The sequence below is a fragment of the Cannabis sativa genome, chromosome 7 (assembly GCF_029168945.1).
Source record: "Cannabis sativa cultivar Pink pepper isolate KNU-18-1 chromosome 7, ASM2916894v1, whole genome shotgun sequence".
NCBI lineage: Eukaryota > Viridiplantae > Streptophyta > Magnoliopsida > Rosales > Cannabaceae > Cannabis > Cannabis sativa.
Window position 1 is genome coordinate 7,674,744 of NC_083607.1, and position 14,356 is coordinate 7,689,099.

The 14,356-nt window shown below is 33.5% G+C and overlaps 2 protein-coding genes across 2 annotated transcripts; one reads left to right on the forward strand and one right to left on the reverse strand.

Annotated features, from left to right (window-relative positions):
• The first annotated feature begins 201 nt into the window (after nucleotides 1-201).
• Nucleotides 202-4,015, forward strand: LOC115697094 (O-fucosyltransferase 19). The gene is made up of 8 exons (XM_030624001.2): nucleotides 202-1,254; nucleotides 1,642-1,714; nucleotides 1,804-1,874; nucleotides 1,972-2,060; nucleotides 2,150-2,282; nucleotides 2,368-2,600; nucleotides 2,685-3,161; nucleotides 3,278-4,015. The coding sequence occupies exons 1-8, from the start codon at nucleotides 634-636 to the stop codon at nucleotides 3,543-3,545; spliced, it is 1,965 nt and encodes a 654-aa protein (XP_030479861.1). The 5' UTR covers nucleotides 202-633; the 3' UTR covers nucleotides 3,546-4,015.
• A 379-nt stretch (nucleotides 4,016-4,394) lies between these two features.
• Nucleotides 4,395-6,436, reverse strand: LOC115697095 (fructokinase-like 1, chloroplastic). The gene is made up of 2 exons (XM_030624002.2): nucleotides 5,476-6,436; nucleotides 4,395-5,243 (listed from the first exon to the last, which is right to left on the reverse strand). The coding sequence occupies exons 1-2, from the start codon at nucleotides 6,256-6,258 to the stop codon at nucleotides 4,551-4,553; spliced, it is 1,476 nt and encodes a 491-aa protein (XP_030479862.1). The 5' UTR covers nucleotides 6,259-6,436; the 3' UTR covers nucleotides 4,395-4,550.
• Between the last annotated feature and the right edge of the window lie 7,920 nt (nucleotides 6,437-14,356).

Below are 14,356 nucleotides of genomic sequence, written 5' to 3' on the forward strand. Positions count from 1 at the left end.
AAAATAAAAATACTGTAAATAATTGGAATAAATGAGAATAGACGATTTACGTACGTGCCTATACGGAAAGTGAAAAAGGAACCGTAGAAAAAGTGCCCTTAAAAGTTGTCTAATTTGTCAAATTCTCAAGACACGAGGGTATAATGGTAACTTTAACTCTCTTCACAATTTATAACAATATAAAAGGCCAAAACTGAAGCGAAATTTATGAACTCCTCTTTAGATCCATCTTCGTCTCTCTCATTCGAGTTGCAGAGATATATATATATATATTTACATAATTTTTATATATATAAATATAAATATCAACATATTATTTATTTTTATCTATAAATATTTATATATGAGAAAACAATAAACACCTCTGGTCACCTTAGATTACGGAACTAATCTCCTAAACCATAAACCAAAAAAAGAAGGCCTTAGGCCCAAACCGACGGTTCCCTCTCTTTCTCTCTCAGTCAAAAATATCTGAAACCCTTTTCTCCATTTTCTCTTTTCATTTTCTGGGTTTCTCTCATTTTACACTATTCTATATTTTCCTGTTGGGACAATCATTTCGGGAATTTTCTCATTCTTTTTTTCAAAGTTCTGGGTATATACATATATTGGGTTTTTCATTTCTTCCCGGCGATGACGACGTCCGGTGGCGGTGGCCCTAACGCTGCTGCCTGTGCCTCGTCCAACGGCACTAGCCCGAGATTACCACCGGGACCAACAGCAACGCGGCGGCGCGTGACTGACTTAATAGCCGAGGGCTGCGCCGACCGTACCTCGAACTTGTCAGACGCGCCGTCGGTGGAAGAAGAAGACCATTACGATCCTCCCGGAACTACTCCCTCCTCCGTCGGACCTTTTCACCACCATCACCATCTACACCACCATTATTGCCACCATCATCACCCCGTGACAAAGTATCTGCTGCTTCGCAGGCGCATGTTCTCCTGTGTACCCGAGAAGTGGTTAATTCGTATTGAGGATGGTTTTTATTGGATGGCTACGATTATTCAGTCGCTTAGATCGGGGAAGAATCTGGGCCGTAGGATCATTCTGGCTCTTTTATTGATGGCTGTCGTATCGTTATTTGTCAAATTCTCTTTCCTGAGTAGCCACGTGGATGTTGATACCAATGTTAAAGAGAACAATGGACTTTTGATTTTACAGACCTTCAAGGATGACTCGGCCATGGCTGCTCAACAGGCCATAACCGAGTCCCAAACTTCCATGCCTAAACGTGTTCTTGAGAGATTTTCTGTAAGTAAAATAATTAATATTTCATTCCCATTTTTATTTTATTTTTTAAAAAATGTTTATATCTCATAATTAATCATAATTAAAAACTTTTCCATATATATTGAAAGGGTTGGAATATTTTGGGTCAATTATTTGACTAGCTAGCTGGGTGGTATGGTGTGTATGTGCATGGAATTTTCTGCTTACTCGTTTAATGACCATATAGCTATGACATTTCAACGTGTAGTAATATTAATTAGGTCCTTGTTTTTGTTTTTATTTGTGACATTTATTTTGGATTTAACTGTTGTTGATGGAAAAAGTTAGAAGCTTTTAATGACTTTGGTATATAAATATATTCTGTATATTGGTATTAATGATTGGATTTTTTTTTCCTATTTTGTATAGGCTCCAGAAATATGGATGAGACCAAACAGTGACAATTTTCACAAATGCATTGCTCGACCCAAGAATCGAATAAGTATGTAAAATCAATGTATAATCAAGCACAAGAGGAATTCATTAAAAAGATTCAAACTCTAATGTTTTTGGAATTTGAATTCACTTCAGGGACAGGTTCTAAAACAAATGGTTATCTTCTTGTTCATGCTAATGGTGGACTAAATCAAATGAGAACTGGGGTAAGATTTTTATTTTTGTTTTTTACTCAGAAATTGCTTTTTACTTTTTTTTTTTGTTTCTTTGAGTTAACTAACTTTTGCCATAAATGAGTTGCAGATTTGTGACATGGTTGCTGTTGCAAAGATTATGAATGCTACTCTTGTTCTTCCTTCTCTTGATCATGAGTCATTTTGGACTGATCCAAGGTTTGATTCTCAACTTTTTTTGGATTTTGAGATATTAAGTGTAAATAATTTTATTTTCAAAATATATTGATTCACATTTCTAATTTCAGTGAATTTAAGGACATATTTGACTGGAGACACTTCATGGAAGTTCTGAAAGATGATATAGCAATAGTTGAATATTTGCCTTCACACTATGCATCCATGAAGCCCTTACTTAAGGCCCCTGTTTCCTGGTCTAAGGTATGGAAATTATAAGACACTTTTTTAACTAAACAACATAATCTTTTTCCTTGAATTGTATCTAAGATGCTTTTAAAAAATGCAGCCTAGCTATTACAGGAACGAAATGATTCCATTGCTTAAGCGTTACAAAGTGGTAAAGTTCACTCATACTGATTCTCGCCTCGCTAATAATGGCCTTGCATCCTCAATTCAAAGGCTTAGATGTCGTGCCAATTATGAGGCGCTTCGGTACTCGAAGGATATTGAGGATCTGGGGAAAGTTTTGGTTGATAGGCTTAGGAACAACAGCGAGCAATATGTTGCTGTGCATTTAAGGTAATTTTCTTTCCATAGCTGAATGTTTCCTTTTCTGGTCCATGCATTGTCGGTTTAATCAAAGCATACATATCTTTGTTGCAGATACGAGAAAGACATGCTAGCATTCACAGGCTGCAGCCATAACCTTACCTCAGACGAAGGTGAAGAGCTTCGGGCTATGAGGTATAATGTCAAGCATTGGAAAGAGAAAGAGATTGACAGCATAGAACGGAGACTCCAAGGAGGATGTCCCATGTCACCAAGAGAAGCAGCCATGTTCCTCAAAGCCATGGGATATCCTTCCACCACAACCATCTACATTGTTGCAGGAGAGATCTATGGCAGCAATAGCATGGCAGCCTTTCGGGCAGAGTACCCTAATGTCTTCTCTCACTCCACTCTTGCAACAGAAGAAGAGTTAGAGCCTTTCAAGCCTTACCAAAATCGACTTGCTGCATTGGACTATATCGTGGCACTTGATAGTGATGTCTTTGTTTACACCTATGATGGAAACATGGCAAAGGCGGTTCAGGGCCATAGGAGATTCGATGGATTTAAGAAGACTATCAACCCTGATAGGTAATAAAACACTACTAGCATTCATATTAAGCATAGTTTGAAGTTGTATGAACCTGTTGTTGAACATTCTAACCTCCTCCCTAACATGTTCTTCTGTACTCTTTTCCTTTCTCCAGGCAAAGTTTTGTTAAACTGATTGATCAGTTAGATGAGCATAATTTATCATGGGAAGAGTTTTCGTCTGAGGTTAAGAGTCTACATTCATACAGACTTGGTGCACCATATCTGAGACAGATTGGAGAGTCACCAAGGTTAGAGGAGAACTTTTATGCAAACCCTTTTCCTGGTTGCATATGTAACAAGTCTCAAGAACCAGTTACAAACTCAAAGTTTGTACAGACACATAGACGAAGTTTGAGGATGACCACAGCTCGACCAGAGTGACTAAAGTGAGTGATGAGAGCACAAAGTTGAATATACAACTTATAATGTTATTGCTTTTAGTGGTAGCTGCTATTCATTGGAAGACTGCAGCTCACAACATACACTACATCTATACAAGGTCGAAGAAGTTGAGGATTCCCTCGTGATGGTTTGAACATACAAAGTTTTAAGAGTTTTGGTGTCCCAACATTTGAGGGCCTCTGTCTTTACCTGTGAATTTTTTTTAGAAGCACAGAAGATGGTTGGTTTACATTTTTTTTAAAGGGAAATTCAGGATAGTTTCTATGGTACAGATGCAGCATCCCTGTCAGATATTGAGGTATAAATTCGTTAATTCGTTATTTTTCTTTTTCTTCTTTTGATTTGATTGTCAAAGCCAATAGTCAAATTGAGCTCCAATGGTTGTTGAATCAAAAACTCATATACTTCAGAATTGTTTCATAATACAAATCAGGTTATACATTTTCCTCCTTCTAATTGTATTTCTCTGCCTGAAAAGAAGAGAAGACACAACTGACACAAAAATAAGTCAAATAGATATAATTTTAAATTGCTAAAAGAGTTCCTCTATCTCAACATTGACCTGTTATGTTTAATTATATATATAACCATTCGACAAAACAGTGATTATATTCTTTGAGCACTACAACGACCTTGCTGATGAAAACGTGGAGACATGAAAGATCTTGATATCTCTAAATTCCAAGTAACAAATAGCAAGCTCTAATTATGTTAATTTATTCTCAAAATTGACTTTCATTTAACAAGGTCAATTATCTAAATAATAAACAATTAGAGTATCCAACGTAGAGTGCATTTCTGAGAGATGTGAGTACAAAAATATCATTAGAGTTGGAAGAAGATATATTTACTGAATCAGATAAACAATCTTTGGTTGGATAAAATAAAATCATCAAAATTTTACAAATCTCACCACTACTTTGTTTTGTATCACAACAACTGGACAAAACACATACCATTTTCAGAACCGCAATGTAATTCAGTTCACCACATTGAAGGAACATAAACTTGCTCCTTGAGATTCTGTGTGGCACTCTCTGTGGGGAAACCTCTCACAGCACCAATAGTCCACTGTGATATAATCCCTGCTGCAACTGCAAACCTCAGCTCCCTCTCCAATGTATCTTCATTTTCATACATCTCCGGGCAAGTTGTTAGCTTTCTCATAATTGCAGCTACAACAGCGTCCCCAGAACCCGTCCTATCACAAGTGAATGGGGTAATGAGAACATCTTCTGTTCCAGCTATGACACCATCGAATGTTGGTGAGTAATAATGGATTCGAAGCGTCCCATCTGTCACAAACAAAAACTTGAGTCCATCATGCCATAGGGGAGATATTTCTTCACGAGTATAATGGTGGTGATCTTTCCGGTTCTTGGTTTGCTCAAAGTTTTCAGAATAATATTGAGGCCTGTAATTTCTCTTTCTCTCATAATACTCTTCATCTAGAAGAAACTCCAACTCTTGCCTCGAGACCTCAATTATGTTTGCTTCATTCCAGGCTCTCTTAATGAATTCCCATGTCTCATCGCGTGAACTCCATAGAGGCAAAGGCAAATTTGGATCAAAAAACACAAGGCCCCCAAACTTCTTGGAATATGAAATTGCTTTGAAAAGAGTCCGTTGCATGGGCAAAGATGTTAGGACTTCTGAATTAAAGTGGAATATTCTAGCCTGCATTACAATGGGTGACCCAATACTAACAATGAGAACTTTTTAATGAATGTCATGGGCAATACAGAACAATTAGCTAGTTTGTTACTAAATTCAAGCAAACAAACCAAACTGAACCATTCTTGCATACAACTTCAGCAAATGTGTGATGATGATATAAGACTATAAGTTTTGTGCTGTCAAAAAATAAAACTTTGTGAACTTGAAGAACCAAAACCACCATTTATATTACCTCTTTTAACACAGAAAGGTTCAATTCGGAGGTAAGCAGAGAATCCTCGGCAGACTCTTTGACAACCTCAGCCTTCATTTTCCCATCCTCAAACTTAATCTTCATGTAAGAAGAAGCAGTCCTTGCCTTCGAATCAAACTTCACAGCCCGTGTTTGAACCTTCTCCTGATTCATCATCAAAACAAGCTCTTCCCCAAATTCGTCCTCCCCGACTTTCCCCATAAACGCCGCCCGGCCACCGAGCCTCACGTGGGAAATCGCCACATTTGACGGTGGCCCACCTGGGGCCCTGACAAACTCCGGCGGGTCCCATTGGAGCATTTTCCACTCTGAGTAAATATCCGGGTCCATTGGGTTATCGGAAACACGAACCGTCGGCACGAACTCCTTCTGTGCTGCACCGAAACAGCAGATCAAAGGAGGATCGTCGTACGGGATATCAATCCCATCGTCGTAATCCTCAAGCTCAGAGTCTGAAACTTGGTCATTCTCAGCTTGGCTTTTTCTCGAACGCCTTGTCTTCTTTGTAGAAGACTCTGAAGATGAAGAAGAAGTGGATCCCTTCTTTCTGCCTCGGCGAGAGGGTTGTTTGGTTTGAATGGCTCCATTAGTGTCATCACTGGTGGAAGCTCTAGGTGGGTTTAACTTGTGTGAATTGAAGAACTGAAGTGAAGAATGTGGGTCGAAGAGTTGAAAATTGTTCTGGAATAGTAACGGAGAAGATAGTTTGTGGTGAGCTAAAGCAAAAGATAGAGGAAGTAAGTGAAATGACGACATAGCCATAGATGAGTGGTTTTGGAAGCTTAGGGTTTATCAATGGTTGTTTGCTGAAAAGGGTTTATCCATTGTTGGATGCCTTTGCTAAAACAATTCTATCTGGTTCGTCATCACTCTCTTTAATTCTTTTACTCCGTCACCGTTTTAAACTTTCTAACGTTTACTATTATAATCAGATTTTTTGTCCCCAACTTATAATATGTATCAAATACTATAATTAAATTAAATCTTTTAAGTCGTTAATGTTAGAGATTTTATTACAATGGAAGATAAACCAAGATATATACAACTCAATTGTAAAAATAATACAAAGACAATAAAAGAGATTTGATTAAATATATGTTACAATACATATATATACACTATATATTACATATATATATATGAAAGGTAGAAGAGAAGATTACAACACATGCATGTAATATAATATATGTATATATAACAAGAGAATAATATATATGTATACACTCACTCACAACCTTGAGTGTAGATTAGTGAGGATCACCATGACTTGAACAAGGTATTACACCTTTGTCCAAAAGCTTATTTCCCCCTATCTCTAAGCACTAAGGGAACTCTCTAGGAAATAGCTTTAGGAATTATCAAGCCTTAGGGTTTTCTAGCAATGTGCTTTTTTGATAGAAAAACTTGACCTCTCTTACAAATGAGCACCAAAGACCTCCTTTTATAATGTATAGGTGATCACTTAGAATTCAAAATACACAACACTCATTTCTCTCATATAAATGAGTATTAATATAGTTTGTAACAACTATATTTCATACCATTTGAATCCTATCATCAAATTGTGTAACAACCCTTTTATTACACTAATAATGTGTGATCAACACATGAGTTACAAGTGACAACAAATTGTAACTCCTCTCCAAGTTACAACATGTAGGTTACAAAAGTGTAGGTTATAAAATCATAGGTTACACATTTATTTACCATACACTTAATATATATTATTCACATATATTTATCACATTTTAATCTACTTTATTATTATATTATAAAATAATATAACAATCCCCCACTAGATTAAAATGTGTGACACACTTGTAACACACTTGTAACATTTATTTAATCAATCAAAATATTATATCAAAATATAACATTCCCCCACTTTGATTGAATAAATATACACTTTTAAAGAAGTCTTGCTTAGGTGCATTAGGTAAAATGTCTTTCGACTTGAATTTTACCTTAGTGTAGTTACCACAAAGTTTGATGAAATTTTGGTTGCCGTAGCATTGAACCACTATCCCTTTAATACAAACCGGTGATAACACACACACCCTCGCTAATGCTCACTTGAGACCGCATGTCTCGCTCTTGCACCGTTAATGGCCATGTGCAAAATTCCAATTCATGGACTCTCTAGAGAATACTCCCAATTCTCATAAGAGGCGGCACCACCTCTAGTCCATATAGGTGGAGTTTTAGTGTCTCACCACTCTTCAGACACTTCTTAAGCTTAAGTGAGTTTTCTTAAGCTTAAGCTCCATTAAAAAACCTTTCGATTTTAACCCTCAATTTTCACCACATGTACTCATCCATAGATGGGACAATTGAGTACCATATTCACTCTATTGACTTGTTAGTACCTATTGAACTTAAGACTAGATGTTTACTAGTGTTAAGATAGGTTACCATCAATGAGCAAAACACTAAGGGAGTTTAGGTCCCATCCCTCGAAAATTCATGCTTTAATCTTGTACGGAGATTAAGCGATTTGTTATAACCTCTCACTATTGATTCCATGTGAATCATGCATGCCAAAATATAGTGTTCACTTTGTGACCACTTTTCTCCTTAAGTACTTAAGCTTTGAAAATTCAATCATAAAAGATTAATTTTCACTCAACTCAAATTCTCAATAATTTTGATACCAAGCATATCAAAAATACACTAATTTAGACACCAAATATGTCTAAATTCTCATATTTTAATTTTAGACACCAAGTATGTCTAAACTTTCTCATATTGGAGTATGCACCCCCACATTTTCACATTTCATTATCAAGACAATATCTTGATTTTAAAATATAGAAGACTACTTTGTCTTTATAATTTTTTTTTTTAAAATTTTTTTTTTCCTTCTTGAAATTATTTTTACCAAAACTTTGACACTAAATATGTCAATATTTTCACTTATGCACATAGCCAAACTTGATTTAGAATTTGAATTCAAAATCAAATAAATTAATCAATAATGTCTCAACACATTTTGATTAAATTTGTGGCTCACCCCCACATTTTTACCATAAAGTGTATATAAAATATCACTTTTGTGTATTTTTCTCTTCAAATGACTCTTTAAGGCCACTTTAAAAATACCATTTGACATTTTTAGTTTTCTCAACAAAACTAAAATATCAAACTCACATTACTACTCATAAAATAATGTGATTATTTTTACTCATAATTTTAAGGTTATCTCCTTATTGAGATTAGCCCAAAATTATACCAAAGTTAACAAAATTCTCATCAATTTTGTTCACCACTTTGATTATTTAAGATTCAAAATTGCTTCTCCAATTTTGTTATCTTTTCACAATTTTTTTTTTTTTTTTTGAATCAACATTGACTCACTTTATTTTTGAGTCTAAAATTGTTTTTCCAATTTATGACTCATTTCACAAGTTTGGATCCCCTTTTAATCTATTGTTCTTGCTAAGACAAGACAATTCTCATAAGTGTAACTCTCATAGTCCACTTTTCCTTATCTCATAATATGAGATGATTATCTCTTATAATCCAATAAAACATGTAACTTCTCAAAATCCATCTTTTATTATCTCATAAAGTGAGATGTTCACCACCAAATTGAATAAGAATTCAAATCTATTCTTTATTCACAAAATAGATCATAATAATTTTCACATCAATAGTAATAAACACTATTATATTACTATCAACATTATTATCATACTATATAACTCATACATTAATATAATATGTATGTTACTAATCAACATCTTATATGTAACATACACATAATGTCAATATTAAATTCACAAATATATATGTTACATATCTCATATAAATATAACATATATACTATAATATACATATCATATACACATAATATATATATTTATTACACAGCTATATATGTTACATACCTCACACATATATAACATATATATACACATTAATATACATGATATATATTATATACACATATATAACATATATTATATATGCATGTCTCACATAAATACATAGAAGTAATTATTTCTACATATTTAATCTCACTAATATATATTATATCACATGCTCTACATATATATAATATATATTACTCATACATACATATTATATATTATATATCTCACATATATACATATAATAGCATGATATAAAAATTAAATATCATATTATATACTACTATATATATTAATATGATACAAACACATAATCACATATATGTCACATATATATAACTCATATATATATATTATATATTACTATCATATAAAATAGTAAATCACATAATATTCACCATCATGCTCACCCATGAATGGCTTTCACATAAAATCTCTTATCCTTGTATTCTCACAATCTTGATTTATCACCTCTTCCATTGAAAAGGGATAAGCTTTTGATTGTTAGAGATTTTATTACAATGGAAGATAAACCAAGATATATACAACTCAATTGTAAAAATAATACAAGGACAATAAAAGAGATTTGATTAAATATATGTTACAATACATATATATACACTATATATTACATATATATATGAAAGGTAGAAGAGAAGATTACAACACATGCATGTAATATAATATATGTATATATAACAAGAGAATAATATATATGTATACACTCACTCACAACCTTGAGTGTAGATTAGTGGGGATCACCATGACTTGAACAAGGTATTACACCTTTGTCCAAAAGCTTATTTCCCCCTATCTCTAAGCACTAAGGGAACTCTCTAGGAAATAGCTTTAGGAATTATCAAGCCTTAGGGTTTTCTAGCAATGTGCTTTTTTGATAGAAAAACTTGACCTCTCTTACAAATGAGCACCAAAGACCTCCTTTTATAATGTATAGGTGATCACTTAGAATTCAAAATACACAACACTCATTTCTCTCATATAAATGAGTATTAATATAGTTTGTAACAACTATATTTCATACCATTTGAATCCTATCATCAAATTGTGTAACAACCCTTTTATTACACTAATAATGTGTGATCAACACATGAGTTACAAGTGACAACAAATTGTAACTCCTCTCCAAGTTACAACATGTAGGTTACAAAAGTGTAGGTTATAAAATCATAGGTTACACATTTATTTACCATACACTTAATATATATTATTCACATATATTTATCACATTTTAATCTACTTTATTATTATATTATAAAATAATATAACAGTTAAAACTAACGGTAATTATATAAAAATTCTCAATCCAATAATCCATTGAGGGAATTTTTAACCACTTCAAAAATTTGGGGGCACAATTTGCACTTTTAGATTTTTTTTTTTGTAGATTTTAAATTATTTAATATATTAATTGAATTTTATAATAATTTTTGAATTAAAATTATTTGTGGGCTCTAATTTGATAGTGTAATAATAAGTAAAAGAAAAATACTTAACAGTAGTTATAGGTATAGTTTTGTATTCCACAGTTTTTTTCACAAAAAAAGGTACAATTTCGAATCTTCTCTCCAATATAAGGGGGAAAAAAAATACTTAACAACAAGGTGAATTGTAATAATTTTGTCACCAAATATTTTACCTAAAAAGTTAAGCGGTACAAAATAAACTATAAATTTCACCTTTGTCATCACTTATTATTATTAGGTTAAAAAGAATTTGTACTATCCACATTATATGTTGACGGATTTTTTTAAAATATTATGTCAGGTAATGAAATTTGATAGTTAAATGTTCACTAATTTTTATACAATACTTGGAATTGTGAAAATTTTATTAGCAATAGCGCACTCCTAAATAAATGGTCAAGTCGAATTAATAAACAAAACTCTCAAGGATACTCTAAAAAATTACTTGAAGAAACTAAGGGTAATTGGCTTGAAGAATTATCCAATGTACTCTGGCAGTATAGAACCACTGAACGGACAGTAACCAAACTCCTTTTGCATATGCTTATTTATTTTTTATTTTTTTTAGTGTAGCGTAATGGTCTTTTGTATAAGCCTATGGCTATGAAGCAATATTACCTGTAGAGCTAGAGTCTCCATCCCACAGAAGATTAACCTATGATTAGGAGACTAACCATAATCTCCCAACAAAATCACTAGATGAAATTGAAAAAACGAAGAGATCTAGTAAACTTAAAGCTCAAAGCTCATCAACAAAAAATAGCTAGGTACTTCAACAAGCAAGTGATAGAAAATAAATTTTTTGTGAGAGATATAGTGCTCAGAAGAGTGTTCTTTAACACTATAGACAGTGTGGCAGGTGTGCTCGGACCAAAGTAGAAATGGCCATACCAAGTAACTGAAGTTATAAATCAGGAGCATACGAATTGGGTCGGTATGATGAAAACATGGAGCTAGTTTTAGTATCACTGTATTGGAATGGTGAACATTTGAGAAAATACTACCAATAAATGCAAAGGTTTGAAGACCACGTAATTGCATAATGCTCAAACATCACTCTTAAGTGATGGCCTTCTGGACGGTCACCGTTCAAAGGTTTAGAAAAGTGCTAGTGCTAAGGTCTGAATGATCACTTTTAAAGCACAACTTATTTTAACAAGGATTACTTTTCAGTATTGTCTTTTGGACGGAGTTTATTCTTCAGAAGATTTTATTTTCAATTAGCTAAGATCCAAAGAGATCATGTAATAATTTTTTATTATTAAATAAATGTAAGTTATTTTAATACCAACACATACCAACCAATAAATGAATAAAGTGATTAATTATCGTTCAAATTGTGTCAAATTTATAAATAATTGCTTGCAAAAATTTAGTGACTTATTAAAGTCACATAGCTACTTATATGTGTACAAATAGGTCCACTCGAGTAAAGGGTCCGAACAGGTTGCTATGGAATACTCTAGATAATTTGCAAGTGACCAAGAGTCTAAAGCCTGCTCCGTCACCTACACCCATACAAAATTGGAAAGATGGCATGAAAAATACTTAAGAAAATTTTTAAATATTTTAATTTTTTAAAAAGCTAAGTATACATGCAAACATAACAAAGGGTTTATCAGATATATAAAGGTTTTTAGCCCGGGATTAAAGGTTGCTCGATCAGCCATATGTGCATACATAAAAATAAAATCAAGTTTAAAGGCTGCTTAGTCAGCTCATTGTCTTAATATAAAGGCACGTAGGCCGAACAAAAGAAGGAAACTAAGATATTGATAAAAAGAGGGGAATCAGTCCATTAAAGTGGTCGGGTTTAGATCCTTAGTGTCCTTAAAGTCGTCTTGATCGGTGGCTAAGAAATTAGGGTCAACTACTTCAACCTACTCGTTGTTTCTACGAATAGTTTCATCAGCAAGTTGACTGACCTACTTTGCCTCAGCTACCTTAGCTTCCTCCTCAGCCTTCATCTCCTCGAACTTCCACAACAAGGACTCATGATCATTCTCCCCCATTTAATTTAAATTAGCTTTAGGGTTGGTCTTCCAAAACTCATAAAAGAGCTTTGTGCTAATCTCTGAGTACGTTTCAAGGTCGTTGGCATTGTTGGAAATTATTTTACCAGGATCTTAGATCTACTCACAAGTATGTTTATTAACATCCTAAATAAGAACTTTCTAAAACGATAAATTAAACACATATAAAGTTTAAGAAACCTTACATTGGGTGCAGCGGAATATAATGACTCCTTCCGTTCAGATATCTAGCCCTTGATTCCTTTCTGTAGCAGAGCATTATCAATATCTGAACCTAGATCTCTTTCTCTGAATCTTTGATGCTGAAACTCCTTTTGCTGAATGTCTTTCTTCACGATCTTCCTCACTATGATTGAGATATCACTTGATGTGTGTGGGCACTACTCATACACTAAGGTAGTTCGAAATTCAAAGGAAGAGAAAGAAGAAGTGGCAGCTAAAGATAGGGAGAGAGAAGGCTCAGTTTTTCTGATTCAGAAAGTGTCAGAAGAAAAGTCTTCTTTTTTCTGAAGCCTTCACTATCTATTTATAGCATTCCACTAGGGTTAGGTTTGAATTATATGGCATTAAAATAATGAAACAATCAATTTAAAACACACACAATAGGTGGCCGGCCATGCCTTAGTGGATTGGGCCTTGGGTTTTGCAATTTTGCAATTTTAACACCTTTTGTATCTGATTTTCTCAAAAATGCCAATTTCCTAATTCAATCATTTAAATGCCAATTCTAACTATTTAATAACTATAAATAATTATTAAATAATATTGTCATTTATCATATTTATTAATTGAACCATACAAAGTATCATAATTAACAAATATGCCCCTATAAACTCTTTCTTTACAATTTCGCCCTTACTTAGTGAAAATTTCACAAATAGACATAGTCTAATTTGAGAATTATAATTGATTAATCAAAACCAATTACATGAGTCTTACAAACAATATTATCTCAACTAGTGGGAGGACCATGGGTCTATATAACCGAGCTTCCAATAAGTAGATCAAGAATTTAGCACTAAAATTCACTAACTTATTAATTCTTCGTTGAATCCACGCATAGAACTTAGAATTGCACTCTCAGTATATAGAATGCTCTATATGTTCCACCATATAGACACATCATTAGTTATCCATTGTTATAATCCTAATGTGATCAATTATCCTCTATATGAATGATCTACACAGTAAAGGGATTAAATTACCGTAACACCCTACTATGTATTTTATCCTTAAAACACTTGACCCCGTATAAATGATATTTCAGCTTATGTGAAATGAGATCTCCACCATTTATTTTCGTTTGGTCAAGCTCGAAGGAGATCATCCTTTGCTTACTATTCGCCAGATAGAAGCTATAGATTCCATGTTTATGCTAGCGCTCCCACTCAATTGCACTACCGTGTTCCCAAAATGTACGTTTCACCCTGACCTAAAAGTAGGCTTAACTAACAAATCAAAGAACACGAATAGC